The sequence below is a fragment of the Pristis pectinata genome, chromosome 6 (assembly GCF_009764475.1).
Source record: "Pristis pectinata isolate sPriPec2 chromosome 6, sPriPec2.1.pri, whole genome shotgun sequence".
Taxonomy (NCBI): domain Eukaryota; kingdom Metazoa; phylum Chordata; class Chondrichthyes; order Rhinopristiformes; family Pristidae; genus Pristis; species Pristis pectinata.
The window spans coordinates 26329556-26346353 of NC_067410.1; the positions used below are offsets into that span (position 1 = coordinate 26329556).

General features: G+C 39.0%; 1 protein-coding gene across 2 annotated transcripts in view; it reads left to right on the plus strand.

Annotated features, from left to right (window-relative positions):
- The window catches only part of pxk (PX domain containing serine/threonine kinase), a 60226-nt gene that overhangs the window by 4389 nt on the left and 39039 nt on the right, over window positions 1-16798 (plus strand). For both annotated transcript variants that reach the window (XM_052017228.1, XM_052017229.1), the window contains exons 2-7: window positions 4087-4137; window positions 10281-10328; window positions 11058-11244; window positions 13339-13416; window positions 15007-15080; window positions 15825-15899. In XM_052017228.1, the coding sequence (XP_051873188.1) occupies window positions 4087-4137; window positions 10281-10328; window positions 11058-11244; window positions 13339-13416; window positions 15007-15080; window positions 15825-15899 (513 nt within the window). The remainder of the gene's footprint in view (window positions 1-4086; window positions 4138-10280; window positions 10329-11057; window positions 11245-13338; window positions 13417-15006; window positions 15081-15824; window positions 15900-16798) is intronic.

The window sequence follows — 16798 nt, forward strand, 5'->3', positions numbered from 1 at the left end:
GGCTTCAAATTCTGGGCCTCTATATCTCCCTCTGCAACTGGATCCTTGACTTCCTCAGAGAGACTGCAGTCAGTGCTGATCGGCAATAACATCTTCTTGCTGACTATCAACACAGGCCCACTGCTCTACTCTCTCTACACTCATGACTGTGTGGCTAAGAACAGCTCAAATGCCATCTATAAATTCGCCAATGACACCATTGTTGAGAGAATCTCAGATGGCGATGAGGCATACAGGAGTGAGATAGATCAGCTGTTTGAGTGGTGTCACAACAACAACCTTGCAATCTATGTCAGCAAGACCAAGAAACTGATTGTGGACTTCAGGAAGGGAAAGTCAGGAGAACACACACCAGTCCTCACTGAGGGGTCAGCAGTGGAAAGTGTGAGCAACTTTAAGTTCCTGGGTGTCAACATCTCAGAGGATCTATCAGCTCAGCCAACTACATCAGGGGCACAACCTTCCCCACCATTGAGGACATCTTCAAGAGGCGGCGCATCAAGAAGGCGGCATCCATCATTAAGGATCCTCCCCATCGGGGACAAGCCCTCTTCTCATTACTACCATCAGGGTGGAGGTACAGGAGCCTGAAGACCCAAACTTAGTGATTCAGGAACAGCTTCTTCCCCTCTGCCATCAGATTCCTGAACGATCCATAAACACTACCTCATTATTCCTTTTTTTTGCACTATTATTTAATTTTGTAATTTATAGATTTTTGTCTTGCACTGTACTGCTGCTGCAAAACAACAAATTTCATGTCATAAGTCAGTGATAATAAATCTGATTCTGAAGTTTTATTTAATTGAAGGAGCAAATAGATCTCGTTTGTCCAGAGTTGATGGGTAATCCATGTGCTCCCAATTGCTGTCATCTAAATCTCTGAGTAGGAGATGAACTTCTGGAAAGCTCTACTGTCCTCGGCATTCAAATCATAAACCCTGGTATGGCAGATCCTTGATGTCTAGCTGCAAGGATATTACTGAGCTATCCTCTTCCTTAAAGCTAATGATAAAAAAAAAATGCTCTCTGTGAATATTTTAGTAAAAATATTGTCTCATCCTGTTCCACAACGATTCTGGGCCAGAATGTGATGCTGGAGGACTGAGGCATAGAGCGAGGCTCGCTGGCTCTCTGCCTCTTTAGAGTTCCTCAGCGTTACCCTTTCCCTCACCATCCCAATTGACTGCAGCAGGAGCAGATTCTACGTGCTTTTCTGATGGCTTTGCTTCTGACTTTCACTTTCAGAACACATATTGAGGATGAAGAACCTCCTGATGTTTGCCTTAATTGCTTCCCACTGGAACTTTGGAGAATAAGAGGTGTTTCATGGTTCTCCAAATTGTATAATCCCTATAAGTTCCTTGATGTTTTCCAGGGTTACTAGTTTTGTATTCAGCTTCCATATCACCTGTCAGCCTTCTTGCCTTCCTGTCTGTCAGCAGAAGGCAGTGGTCACTGAAGAACTCTGGTATAACATTGATGGATGTGACTGTGAGTGTTTGGGATGTAAATGGATGATTATCTGGTCTTGATCAGGTGTATTGTGTTGTTTTTCCATTTGCAAGGCAGTGACAACATTGCACAGCTTGGCATCTTTTACCCTTTCACTTAAGAGTCTGGAGGATATGTCCAAATTGCTGTCAACTTGCCAGATTGGCCAGCTGCATCGGCAATGCAGTTGAGGTTGCTGCACAGAGCAAACTGCCATGAAGTTTCCAGCAGCAGTAGGAGCTGTGTGGAGATGATCAGCCATTTGTTCTCTGGATCAGGTGCATATACATTGGCCAAGGAATAGTGCTTTCGTATGTTACATCTGCTTGAGGTGTCTAGCAATGACTCGTGAATGGTAAAGTTGTGTCCCTGCAGGTGAATAGCCTTGCTGGAGAAATGGCATTTGTTGCCTCCTGATCAGATATAATTGCTTGTGGGGTCACCATCACAGTCACTGCTGATAGTTGCTGAAGTGCATTAAGCCACACCCTTGCAAAAACAGCAGTTTAGTATTGACCTTGTTGCTCCCAGGTTTGTGGAGCTGGATAGTGTTTGGCATTGTGCAGCTCCCAGATTATGGGTGTTTTTTCTGTCTCCTTTTGTTTTGCCAGTAGTACTGACTGATTTATGTTGCTTTTATCAGAAGAGGAATGGTGCTGGTACCTGACTGGAATATCTGCGACTTGTCTCTTGAGTTGTTGTACCCTTTTTGCTTGCACGGTTCAGCAGGACTTGCTGATGACAATTGGAGAAGAAATTCCAGTTGATTTGTAGTTTTCTCCATTCCCTTTTGAACCTGTCACCTTCCAGTCCTAATGACTTGGTACTACACCAGGTAGTCCCTTTAATAATTTCACTTAAAAATAATTCAAGGCACACAACTAAAATTTTGATTGCCAAACAATCCACAAATCTCAAGTGTCAGGTCACTGCATTGTTAGTGTAAAATGAGCTGTCCTAATTTTAAATAAGAACACAAGGTGCTGGAGATATTAGACCATAAGGCATAGGAGCAGAATTAGGCCATTTGGCCCATCGAGTCTTCTCCCCATTCGATCATGGCTGATTTATTTTTCCCTCTGAACCCCATTTTCCTGCATTCTCCTTGTAACCTTTGACGCCCTTATGAATCGAGAACCTATCAATCTCCGCTTTAAATATACCCAGTGATTTGACCTCTATTGCTGTCGGTGGCAATGAATTCCACAGATTCACCACCCTCTGGCTAAAGAAATTCCTCCTCATCTCTGTTTTAAGGGACATCCTTTCATTTTGAGGCTGTGCCCTCTGGTCCTAGACTCTCCCACTACTGGAAACATCTTTTCCATGTCCACTCTATCCAGGCCTTTCAATATTCAGTAGGTTTCAATAAGATCCCTCCTCATCCTTCTAAACTCCAGCGAGTACAGGCCCAGAGTCAAATGCTCCTCATACGTTAACCCTGTCATTCCCAGGATCATTCTTGTAAACTTCCTCTGGGCCCTCTCCAATGCAAACACATCCATCCTTAGATATGGGGACCAAAACTGCTCACAATACTCCAAATGTGGTCTGACCAATGCCTTTATAAAGCTTCAGCATTACATCCTTGCTTTTATATTCTAGTCCTCGTGAAATGAATGATAACATTGCATTTGCCTTCCTTACTACTGACTCAATCTACAAGTTAACCTTAGGGAATCTTGCACAAGGACTCCCAAGTCTGTTTGCACTTCTGATTTCTGAATTCTCTCCTGTTTGGAAAATAGTCTACGCCTTTATTCCTTCTAGCAAAATGCATGACCATACATTTCCCTGTGCTGTTTTCCATCTACCATTCTTTGCCCATTCTCCCAACCTGTCCAAGTCCTTCTGCAAACTCCCTGCTTCTTCAACACTCCCTGTCCCTCCACCTATCTTTGTATCATCCACAGACTTGGCCACAAAGCCATCAATTCCGTCATGCAGATTAACATATAACGTGAAAAGTAGCGGAGCCAACACTGACCCCTGCAGAACACCATTAGTCACCGGCAGCCAACCAGAAAAGGCTCCCTTTGTTCCCACTCTTTGCCTTCTGCCAGTCAGCCAATCTTCTATCTACACTAGTACCTTTCCTGTAATACCATGGGCTCCTATCTTGTTTAGCGGCCTCGTGCGGCACCTTGTCAAAGGCCTTCTGAAAATCCAAGTAAACAACATCCACTGACTCTCCTTTGTCTATCCTGCCTGTTGCTTCCTCAAAGAATTCCAACAGATTTGTCAGGCAATATTTCCCCTTAAGGAAACCATGCTGACTTCGGCTTATTTTATGTGCTTCCAAGTATTCTGAAACCTCATCCTTAATAATGGACTCTTAACATCTTACCAACCACTGAAGTCAGGCTAACTGGCCTATAATTTCCTGTCTTTTGCCTCCCTCCCTTCTTAAAGAGTGAAATGTCTAGCAGCATCTGTGGAGAGAGAAATGGAATTCACATTTTGGGAGAGTGACCTTTCATCAGCAATTTCATCAGTGTTTTGCTTTTAGTTCAGATTTCCAACAGTTTTTTGCTTTTGGATAGCCTCATTTTTACCTTGTTTTAACTTGCATATTTGTATTTATTTCTATAGGAATATATCATTCGTGTACAACGTGGAGTTTCAGCAGAGAACAGTTGGCAGGTATGTTGCTAGAAATTAATTACTTTGTGATCCTTTTATTTCACCAGTTGAATGTGTGCAGAATTTAAAAAGGAGAACTGTTAATTGAAGAGAAGTTGCTCAAAGAACAATAATTCAGCTTTCATCGTTTTATTTTAATCAAATGATTACAATTACTGAATTGGTACCAAATTACCAAAACAATCATTGCTCATAACCAGTATTACATATACTACATTTGCATGAAAACAAACTGATTTAACGTATTTATAAATGTTGACCAATTATTAGTTTCCGCAAAGTGATCTTCACAGTGTTGCTGGGTTTAACAGTGGAGTCAAAAGTATTGTTGGTGTGTCTTGTCTATGGACTTAACGATGTGGTCTCATCTTGGTTCTCTTTAGAAACATCACATGTTGACTCCTCTAGAACAATTGTTGGATTTACTTCAGCAGCATCTTTATTTCACAGTTAGCTTTTCTGTTCTCCTGGGCTTCACTCAATTGGTTACTACATTGAAAGAAGCATAAGTAATGCCTGCTTCACTTAGAAAGAAGGGTTTGGGGCCATGGACTGCACAATGCTCACAATGTGATTCCCTCTATGTTGTGGGAAACCAAAGGCAGATTAGGTGACTGCTTTGCAGAGCACCTCTCTTCAGTTAGCAAGTGTGACCTTGAGCTTCTGTTGCCAATTACTTTCATTCTCCATCCCATTCTCTCTTTGGCATTCTTCACCATTTCACCTTCCCTCTCTCTCAAGACTTGCTTTTTGTTATTAACTAGTTTTTACCATCCTCTTTCAATTGGTACCAACTACTACTACCAACTACCAACTTCTCCTACTACTAGTCTTCCCTTTTGTTCTTTCCAGCTCCCTGCTCTCCCATTTTTTTTTGTAACTTTTCCCAGTTTTGATGAAAGGTCATTGACCTGAAACATGAGCTCTGATTCCTCTCCAGTGCTGTTGCTGGTCTGCTTGGAATTTCCAGAAGTTTCAGTTTTCATTTAAGAATTCTAGTATTTGCAGTATTTTGCTTTTGTAATACTTTTCCTGAAAGCAACCTCGCCAGAACATATGTATTATCAGTTAAGTGACGCTGCAGGTAATGCAGCTGTCTCTCCGTTCCAGCGATTCGGGTTCAATTCTGGCCTCAGGTGCTTTCTCAGAGCAGTAGCTAAAAAAACCTTGTACAAAACTATAGTGCTGGCAAGTCCAATCAAATTCTTTAATTTCTGGTTTCCTCCCATGTCTCAAAGATTTGCTAGTTATTAGGTGAATTGGCTACAGTTAATTGCCCCTAGTCTAGGTGGGGGGGGGGGGGGGGGTGGAGGGCATTAATGGGCACGAGTTAGGGAATAAATTACATGGAAATAAGTGGTGGAATGGGATTGCTCTGAGAGCTGGCATAGATTTACTGGGCTAAGTGGCTGCTTTCAATATTATACTGAAATTATTACCTCATTGGTATGTGAAATTGTCTGCTGCACTGTTTAGATAAAAATTTTCATTTACATTTCATTTGTACCTCACTGGTTATGAAACATCCTGAGGCTGTGAAAGGTGCTATCTAAGTACAAGCTTTCCTTGTGCCATTAATATATCTTCCAGCCCATTGAATAAGGCTTAATTAAAAATGAACTTGATTGATCCGACCTTAAGACAAAGGAGCAGAAGCCGGCCATTCAGCCCATCGAGTCTGCTCCACCATTCTATCGTGAGCTGATCCATTCTCCCATTTAGCCCCACTCCCCTGCATTCTCACCATAACCTTTGATGCCCTGGCTACTCAGATACTTATCAATCTCTGCTTTAAATACACCCAATGACTTTGCCTCCACAGCCGCCCATGGCAACAAATCCCACAGATTCACCACTCTCTGGCTAAAGAAATTTCTCCGCATCTCTGTTCTGAATGGGCGCCCTTCAATCCTGAAGTTGTGCTCTCTTGTACTAGACTCCCCTACCATGGGAAACAACTTTGCCACATCTACTCTGTCCAGGCCTTTTAACATTAGAAATGTTTCTATGAGGTCCCCCCTCATTCTTCTGAACTCCAAGGAGTACAGTCCAAGAACCGTCAAATGTTCCTCATATGTTAACTCTCTCATTCCTGGAATCATTCTAGTGAGTCTTCTCTGAACCCTCTCCAACATCAGCACATCCTTTCTTAAATAAGGAGCCCAATACTGCACACAGTACTCCAAGTGAGGTCTTACCAATACCTTATAGAGCCTCAACATCACATTCCTGCTCTTGTATTCTATTCCTCTAGAGATGAATGCCAACATTGCATTGGCCTTCTTCACTGCCAACTCGACCTGGAGGTTAACTTTTAGGGTATCCTGCAGGAGGACTCCAAGTCCCTTTGCATCTCTGAATTTTGAATTTTCTCTCCATTTAAATCATAGTCTGCCCATTTATTTCTTCTACCAAAGTGCATGACCATACACTTTCCAACATTGTATTTCATTTGCCACTTCTTTGCCCATTCTCCTAGTCTATCCGAGACTCTCTGCAGGCTCTGTTTCCTCAACACTACCCGCCCCTCTACCTATCTTTGTATCATCGGCGAACTTAGCCACAAAGCCATTTATTCCATAATCCAAATCATTGGTGTACAATGTAAAAAGAAGCGGCCCCAACATGGACGCCTGTGGAACACCACTGGTAACCGGCAGCCAACCAGAATAGGATCCCTTTGTTCCCACTCTGTTTCCTGCCAGTCAGCCAATGCACTATCCATGCTCGTAACTTTCCTGTAATTCCATGGGCTCTTATCTTGTTTAGCAGCCTCGTGTGGCACCTTGTCAAAGGCCTTCTGAAAATCAAAATACACAACATCCACCGCATCTCCTTTATGTAGCCTGCTTGTAATTTCCTCAAAAAATTGCAATAGGTTTGTCAGGCATGATTTTCCTTTAAGGAAACCATGCTGAGTTCGGCCTATCTTGTCATGTGCCTCCAGGTACTCCGTAACCTCATCCTTGACAATCGACTCCAACAACTTCGCAACCACTGATGTCAGGCTAACAGGTCTATAATTTCCTTTTTGCTGCCTCGCACCCTTCTTAAATAGCAGAGTGGCAGTTGCAATTTTCCAGTCCTCCAGAACCATGCCAGAATCTATTGATTCTTGAAAGATCATTACTAAAGCCTCCACAATCTCTACAGCTACTTCCTTCAGAACATGAGGCGGCATTCCATCTGGTCCGGAAGGCTTATCTACCCTTAGACCACTCAGCTTCCTGAGTACCTTCTCTGTTGTAATTGTGACTGCATGTACTTCTCTTCCCTGACACCCTTGAGTGTCCGGTATACTGCTGATGTCTTCATTCGGTTCCTCTGCAATCTCCTTGTCTTCCATTACAATTTCTCCAGCATTGTTTTCTATCGGTCCTATATCTTCTCGCCTGTCTTTTACTCTTTATATATTTGAAAAAGCCTTTAGTATCCTCTCTGATATTATTTGCTAGCTTCCTTTCATAGTTCATCTTTTCCTTCCTAATGACCTTCTTAGTTACCTTTTGTAAGTTTTTAAAAGCTTCCCAATCCTCTATCTTCCCACTAATTGTTGCTTCCTTGTATGCCCTCTCCTTTGCTTTTACTTTGGCTTTGACTTCTCTTGTCAGCCATGGTTGTGTCCTTTTTCCATTCGAAAATTTCTTCTTTTTTGGAATATATCTGTCTTGCACTTTCCTCACTTCTCGCAGAAACTCCAGCCATTTCTGCTCTGCCGTCCTTCCCGCTAGTGTCCCTTTCCAGTCAACTTTGGCCAGTTCCTCTCTCATGCTACTGTACTTTCCTTTACTCCACTGAAATACTGACACATCGGATTTTGTTTGGCTTCTCCTTCTCAAATTTCAAAGTGAACTCAATGATGTTGTGATCACTGCCTCCTAAGGGTTCCTTCACCTTAAGCTCTCTAATCACCTCTGGTTCATTACACAATACCCAATCCAGTACCAGCATTATAGTACAAAGTTTTTTTTAGCTGCTGTTCTGATAACCCTTTAAAGAAATGAGTGAATAAGGAAAGACTTTGGTCTATTAGGATTAAAAGTGTTTAAATTACTGAAACTGCTGAGCTTTGCAACAGAGTGGATTTGTGCTGCCCACACTGAATTTGGTCCTTGTATTTACACCACCATTTGTGTTGTTATGAGAAATCCTTCCTAGAAGGGATTTTTTTTGGACTTCCCCTATCTAGTCCTACGGTGCTGGGTTGCTTCCTCAATTTTGGTCAATGGGAGGGATTATGTTTCTCCTTTCCACCCTTTTTGTGAGGAGACTTGTATACGTTGGCTACATCTCACAACTACCTTAAATTCTTAGTACACAGTTGTTAGTGCACAAAGGACTGCAAACCTGATCCACTCATTTGGGGTCCAATTTATAATCCATTGAGTGAAATTTAATTGACTTTAGGAGACTGTTCAATGAATTAACTCTGTTTACAGGAGTTCTGATCAATTGAAAAATGTAAAATTTGAAGTGTTTAACTTTAGTGTTTTGAGAATTTAACTTAAAACTACTTTGAAGAAAGAGTTTGGTTTTCCATGTTTATTGGTACAAACTGAAAATATTTGCTGAATGAAGTAGAGTAGCATTTTATCTACAAGTAAAACCTTCACAACTTCTATTTTTGTCTTGTTCTAAGCATTTAGTATTTAAGTCACGAAACTCTACTTGTGCAGTGCATTGCGTTTTCCTGCATTTCCTCGGCTTCAAGTTAGCAGCATGGGAAGTTTACTGTGAATTAGCTGTTGTTTGATTGTAGTGGCAGGATATCTGTGCAATGTTATTTCTGCTCGATTAGGTGGAGTATCTTGTTGGACAAAGTATTCTATTCAGCAAACTAGATGATACTTCTGAGTGGTGACCGTTAATTAGTGTTGGACATGTTTAGCACTATTGCTTGGAGGAAAAGCATCCAATTTGTGCAACTTGGCCATTGCAGTTAATATACTTTGAGATAAAAATAATTGTGCGTTCTATTGCTGCATGTCAGAATAATGTGTCATTACAGTCCCAATTAATTAGAACACATTTTGCAAGCAGACTAAATCAAATCATGGTTAATAATAATTTAATTAGGAAGCGCTGTAATTGAAGATATGATTTCTTGTGCAATGATGAGATATCCAAGGAAGAATTTGTGGAGCTTTTTGTATTGCCCCACTGGATTGCCCTATCTGCCACTTTAAGTTAATTGAGGCTAAAATTTGTATTCTTCTTGGTGGTAATCTTAATTATTCATGTAGCATGGCTCATTTTAACTTTAAGCCGTTAAGAGATTTCACACAATAGTATTACCTCTCTTTTGATATGTGTAGACATTTCTTTTTGGTATTACACACACATCCAATATTACGTGGAATGTGAAACAAGATTTCTTCATATTTTTGCATGAAAAATAGCAAATTTACAACTGTAGTCAATAGTTGGGTAAATCAAACTTAAACTAACAAGAAAATCCTGTCGTAATAAAGTACTTTCAGTATAAGAAAGTAATGCGAATGACTTCTGAAATTTGAAGTACAGAGTGTTCAATACATAAATGATCAGAAATGATTTTGCATCAGTGATTCTTCATCATTAATAAAAATGTACTGTTAACTATTCATATTCCTGATTTTCTTACTAATTCTTGTTTGATCAAAGTGAAACATGTTAATACTGAAGGATGGAATGGTTCTGTTCAAGGCCACTTGCTTTTAGTGTGAAGTACTAGTATTTCAGCTCTGCCACAGCAGTGTGCCCATGAGCTGCTCATTTTGTGTTCGTATAATGGCACTTGTTTGCCACTCACCACTAAATTTGCGGTCTGATTGAGATCAGTAGTTAGTGCCAAATTGAGGCATGTTTTATGTAGGATTGAGACAATACAATGGACAAGAATGTATATTGCCCAATTCTGGGGAAGATGCATGTGAAAATTTCTCTTGTAAGTATGTCATAAATACACTGCAGAATGTCAGTTTTGCTAGAGTTTGAAGGTAGATTTTATTTTCCAGGATGAGAAGAAATCACCTACATGTTGAACCTTACTCTTTCTAGTTTAAATGTGACTCTAAATATTTCTCTGCAATATAATTGAAGAATATTGAGGCTTAAAAACAGCTTATTATATATTTTTTATTTTATATTTTGATTACTTGCAGATTATTAGAAGATACAGTGACTTTGATGTCCTGAATACTAGTTTACAGGTAACTTTTGTAATACTGTAGAAGATAGTCTTAAATTTTAAAATATTCATAAAAATACCTTTTCAGAAAATAAATTCTGTAAGCAAATTTTGTGAGATTATGGAAATAACTTTCTTTGGATAGAAGTATCTTATTAAGTGCGGTTCCAAAATGTCGTAAGTATTGCAGCATTTATCTTATAAGTGTGAAGAATAAATATTAATATAAGGACTGAAATTTTAAGTCTAGTTCTGTCATAAAAATGAAATTTAGGTTTTTTTTAACCACTAATTATTCTCTGTTAAGGAATTGTATAAGACCAAACTTCTGGTATTCCAAACTAAGATGCCATGTTTTTCAAATAAATCTGATAAGTCACTCATTTGCATATAGTGGATTAAAAGGTAGTTTTAAATGCATGCAGCTGACCTGATGCTTGACACTCTTATTACTATTATATTACAGTTTTACTTCAAATGGAAGATCAGGTGTTTGTGCATCAGTTTGGATATCATGAAACAGTCTACATATTGATTGCCAAAATACTAATATAAGTATGTAATTCATTTTCAGCAGTAACTATAGCTTAAAATATTTTCGACTTCAGTAAACAATTATTTGAGCTGTTGAAAAGGGTACAGCAAATTGAGATTTTTATGAAATGAATTTTTAAAAAAAAAACTTAGAATCATGTTGACATAGCAAATGATCAGTATGTTTATGGTTAGGCACAATTGATGTTTATTACAGATCTCAGGCCTGATCCTACCTCTACCTCCCAAAAAGTTAATTGGAAATATGGATCGAGAGTTCATAGCAGAAAGGCAACGGGGACTTCAGAATTACCTGAATTTCATCACAACACAGCATATGTTATCCAACTGCGAGTTAGTTAAAAAATTTCTGGATCCTATCAACTACTCTTCCAACTACACAGGTCAGTATGACTGAAACAGATGTGTGCATTGCTATGGGTTGGCTTGATGATGGTTTTGGTTTGTGCACTCTTTTCAAAATAGATACTCCAGGCATTTGCATAGTTTCTTGCTATAAGTAAAGCTTTCAAAGTACACAATGCTGTATTTCAAAAATAATAGTCACTATACCTTTTCTTACACCTTCATTATCATGGAAAACTATCACTTTTAGAAATATAAATATTCATTTGCTGATGAGTTGCAAACAGATTTTTAAAAAAAGATTCACTTTGGGATCTAGGCATCGCTTGAAAGTCCAGCTTTGTTTTTTGCCTGTTGCTAATTGTCCTGAAATGACTTAGCCTCAGTGACAATGAGGGGCTAGTTATAAATTTCCAGTTCAGGATGGTGTACAACTTGCATGTGGTGGTATTCCATGCACCACCTTCTCTTGATCTTCTTTGTGGTAGAGGCTGAAGGTTTGTGAAATGCTGTCAGAGCAGCCAAGGGTGAATAACTGTGCTGCAGAATTGAACATTGCCACTGTTTAACAAATATCAGTGATTATCCAGTAACTTGTGGAAGTGGTAGTTGGCTAAGTTTCACTTTGGACGTTGAAGGTTTTATCTTTGTTTCACAATCACCATTGAGTCTTGAGGAAATCATTATGTTGTCTGTTTGCACTCACTGCTAACAGATTTCTAGTTAGGAATCAGATGCAGGAACGTTGGCCGATATATGTTAAATTTGTGAACCTGAGGCCACTTGTAGTCTGTTGTCTCTATGTCCACAGCAGCTGAGATGAGCAAACTTTAAGTGCACACTTATGATCAAATTTGGGTTTATTGTTTTGAGTATCTAAATGTATCTAAATTTTTTATTGATTCCAGCCAAAATTAGCCTTTCACTGTTGGACACCTTGGACTAAGGGATAGAGAAAAATATTGCAGCTATATCAGTGATGTAATAATTGGTAATTGATTTATCATTGTTATATGTATCGAGATAAAGCTTTTGCTTGCATGCCATCCAGACAGATCATTCCATACAGAAGTACATTGAGGTAGTACAAAAGGGGGGAAAAAATGCAGAATATAGTGTTACAGTTACAGAGAAAGTGCAGTGTAGGTAGGCAAATAAAGTGCAAGGGCCTTGACGAGGGATTGAGAGATCAAGACTTCATCTTTATCATACAAGAGATCCATTCAAGAGCCTTAAAACAGCAGGATAGAAGCTGCCCTTGATCCTGCTGGTACAAGTTCTCAAGCTTTTGTATCTTCTGCCCGATGGAAGGAGGCAAGAAGAGGGAATGACTGGGGTGGGAGAGGTCCTTCATTATGTTGGCTGCTTTCCCAAGGCAGCCAGAAGTATAGACAAAGTCAATGGAAGAGAGGCTGGTTTCTGTGATAGACTGGGCTGCATTCACAATTCTCTGAAAATTCTTGTGGTCTTGGGCAGAGCAGTTGCCATACCAAGCTGTGATGCATCCAGATAAGATGTTTTCTCTGGTGCATCTGTAAAAAAAAAAAAAATTATTGGAGGGTGTCATTAGGGATGTGCTGAATTTTCTTGGCCTTCTGAGGAAATAGAAGTGATAATTTGCTTTCTTGGCCATAGTGTCCACGTGGCTGGACCAGGACAAATTGTTGGCAGTATTTACACTTAGAAACTTGAAGCTCTCAACCATCTCAGGAGGGGTGTGTACTCTGCCTCGCTTCCTGAAATCAATGACCAGCTCTTTTGTTTTGCTGACGTTGAGGGAGAGGTTGTCGTCTTGGCACTATGCCACAAGGCTCTCTATCTCCTTCTTGTGCTCTGTCTCATTATTGTTTAAGACCTGGCCCATTACAGTCATGTAATGGCTGTTACTAATTACTGTATTTCGTTTCCAATATTCCTGTCTGGTCTGGCATAGTAAATAAGATGTAAATAATAATTGTTACTAGTTACTGTATTTCATTTCCAATATTCCGCTCTGGTCTGGCAGAGTAAATAAAGTACTTTGTTCTTAAAGTTACTTGTTGTACTTTATATGTTTGGTAATGATTTATTGTTCAGTGATATTAATTGAGTATCTGCATAACATGATTTTCCTCCTTTAACCCACCGAACAGAAATCGCCTTGCAACAGGTATCAATGTTCTTCCGTTCTGAACCTAATTGGGAAGTGGTAGAACCATTAAAGGAGATAGGTAAGTAAGTCTACAGTAGTTTATGCATATGTTTGCTAATAGTTTATGTTTATCAAGACTGAGTTTGGAGTATTTTTTTCACATCTCTCGTTTAATATGGACAAAGTTTGATGTCAGCATTCTATCCTGGCAATATTCTTATTCCCTGCTGCAGTGATTTTTTTTCCCCCTATTGCATGTGGCTGTTGTAACTGAAATGAACATGTAGTTATTTTCTTCATTATAAATGTAGATTGGGACTTCACTGATTTGTTTCAGATAGGAATTTAACAGCTGGCAAAGAAGAAGTTTCCATCTTTATTATTAGGGAGATGAGCTCGATGGTTAAAACTATTCTCTATCTATCTTATTCATTTTTATTGTCCCTAGCATAGTCTCTGATCTGTGTGTTACAGGCAATTATAGCATTTATGTGAATTTACTTGGTTGAAGCTAGGAGTGTAAATTCTTCCTTATATTTGATATTTTACCTAGGTTTGACTTTGTTGACTAATTGTTCTCAGCAACTGGTGTATGTGGAACAATTTCCAAAATGAACATTGTCACATTGTCCAGCCACTCTGTTAGATGAGTTGAGTGAGTTCTGTGTTTGGGGGATGGTGGTGGTGATGGTGCGTGAAAGATGCAGGAACCTAAGATGTAGATAATGCCCCTAACATTCAGAAATGTTACAAATTTCTGTTAAAACATTTCAAAAATAGGAAAACAAAATCATGTAAGCTAAGATTTAAAAATAATTTGTCTTGCTCTTGCACCCCATGCAGCCATTCCTCTTCAGTCAAATGAATGGATGCTGCCCCTGCACTAGATCCAAGCTTGCATTTGCAGTGGGTAGATTCCTCCGTATAACTGCTGGGACATTGCAGGGAGTTTGTACTCTACTGCTGGTTTCTGTGAGGCATCTAGTGTCACTTCATTGGTGAAGAACTGTTAGCAAGTTCAAAGGAATTTGCATTCACGTGGGAACCTTGAATTTAAAAGTCCTAATATGGTGAAATGTTGACTGATGCGGAGTTGCTGGCTTTTCCCAGCAGATTCCAAATCATTATGTGTGAATTCTGATGTGAATGTATTATTGTTAATGGACTCTTTTTTGAAATAAAATGGCAAGACTATTACCTCAACAAATACTTACAACTTTATACAGATTTTTAGGCCTCTACAAGTATTGGACTTTACTTACGGAGTCTGCATTCACATCAATCTATAGGTATATAGGACCTCTGAGATCGTCTGTTTGCCATTTTCAGATTCAACTCAAATTTACTATTTTAGAAAAAAAATTAACCTGTAAAACCTCGCCCCATTTTCGAAATATTGCAAACCTTAGTGCTTCATCTACAATAAGCTTCTCACTAGCTTCCACTCCCCTTGTCACAGTCCAATTTGATCTCGGCTTGTGAGCCAAGGTAAAAATGCCATTTCAAGTCTTTAGAATTGGAGTATGGTACTTTACAGTGTATTTTTAAAAGTATTGTGTTTAGACAAGATGAAATCCAGCTGTTTATATTACCCCACTTTGGATATTTGTAGATGCTACTTATTGCAGATACTGATCACTTCAGATTTGAAAAATTATTTCTTTTCAAGGTTGGAGATTAAGAAAACGACATCTTTTAATAAAAAGTAAGGATCAGCCCAAAGAGCGACAAGTATTAAGCTGGGTAAGTCCTGATTTTTAGAAGACTGGGATAATTAAGTTTTATTAAGTTCATACTAATGTAACTCATTTTGTGTGAAGAGTCATGTATGCAATGCACCTTGGGATGTAGGTTTCATTAGCGAAGCTTCTCTGTGTGCAACAATAAAGCTTTTGCTAGTTGTGGCTTGATTCTGATTTATTAATGAGTTCCATTGAGTATCTAGCCAATAATTAAAAAATCCTTTGCAAGTTTGTCTCTGATTTGAGATAAAATATTATTGGGCTGAGGATGTGCAAGTTGTTCTGGCAAAGCTTAACAAGGGTGCCAGGTCAATCATTGATGTTTGGTAATAGGTTTTATTTTAATAATTAGGACTGGTTTGATATTGAACTTATTTTATCTGTAGTGTTTATATTTGAATAACAATGAGATGTAACTCTGAATAAGGAAGCTTAACTACGGTAAAACAAGCTGATGTGGGTTGTTTGTTATAAATTCTTGTGCATGTCTGTAATGGAAAAGATGACACCACGTGCGCTCAGACATGTAATTCAATTTTTCACTATGTTAGAATGAGAGCTTATCTCATACCTGAGTAATTCTCTCCATAAGTGCACTTTGACTTTTGTTGATTCATATTAAACTTTGCAGTTCAGATGACATTGGAGCCAGATTGCAGCTGTTTTGAAGGGTCCTTTCAGTGTTTCTAGACAAGTGAACTTTTGTCTTATTTCACTTTTATTTCGCCTGTGATCTGTTTTGCAGGCTGATCTTGGTCCTGATATGTTTCTCTCTGATAAAGACCTTCAGTCAGCAATGAAGCTTTTACCTTCTTGGTCTGTAAGTAATCATTCAAAGTCCTACAAAGTTTTCAACTACTCTAGACATTTTATAGTTAATGTAGGACCACTGCTTAACTTACCAGAAAATACTAGAGTCAAACCAGAGAAAATTGAAACAGAGCAGGATGCCATTTGGTCTGTGTTAATCAAAAAAGAGCTAGCTCACTTAATCCTCCCTTCCAGCATTAGGTCCATGGCCCTACAGATCATGGCTCTCCAAGTACATATCGAAGTATTTTTTAAAAAAGTGATGAGGGTTTCTGCCTTCCCTTTTTAGACTCATTTCCAGACTCCTCCTACCCTCTAGTTGATTTCTTTTTCTTTCCTCTCTAATTCTACCAATTACTTTAAATTTATGTGTAGTTGTTTTAGATTTCCCTGCTATTTTCTTCCTATTTTATCTTGATCCCTCAATTTTATATGCATATCTCTGTTTACGTTGCCCCTCATCCTCCCATGTTTCAAAGAAAACAATCCTAGTTTATCCAATCTTTCCTCCATAATGCCATAATAATTTCAAGAACAAAAATTCTGTACTACTTAACTTCTGGTTGACTTTTTTTTCATCTTTTAGTTTTTTTTCTTGTCAGTTACGAGTCTGGCTAGCAACTGTTGATAAGCTGTGCAATCTTTGGTGTCAAACTGAAGCTTGATTCTTGTCCGATGTTCTTATCTGCAAACTTTGTAGTTTGCTAGTCTGGAGTTGCAAAATATCAGACCTGGTGTTGGCTGTCCCTTGACTTCACCACCTGACCTCTTTCTAATAAAGCACTAGTTAAGATGTGCTATGTTCATAGAAACTAAAGGTGACAATTGGGGCTTCTGTATATGCAATATTTTGATTTGATCGAAGTGTTACTAATAGATCGGTGGATGGCATACTTCTTGCTACAAAGC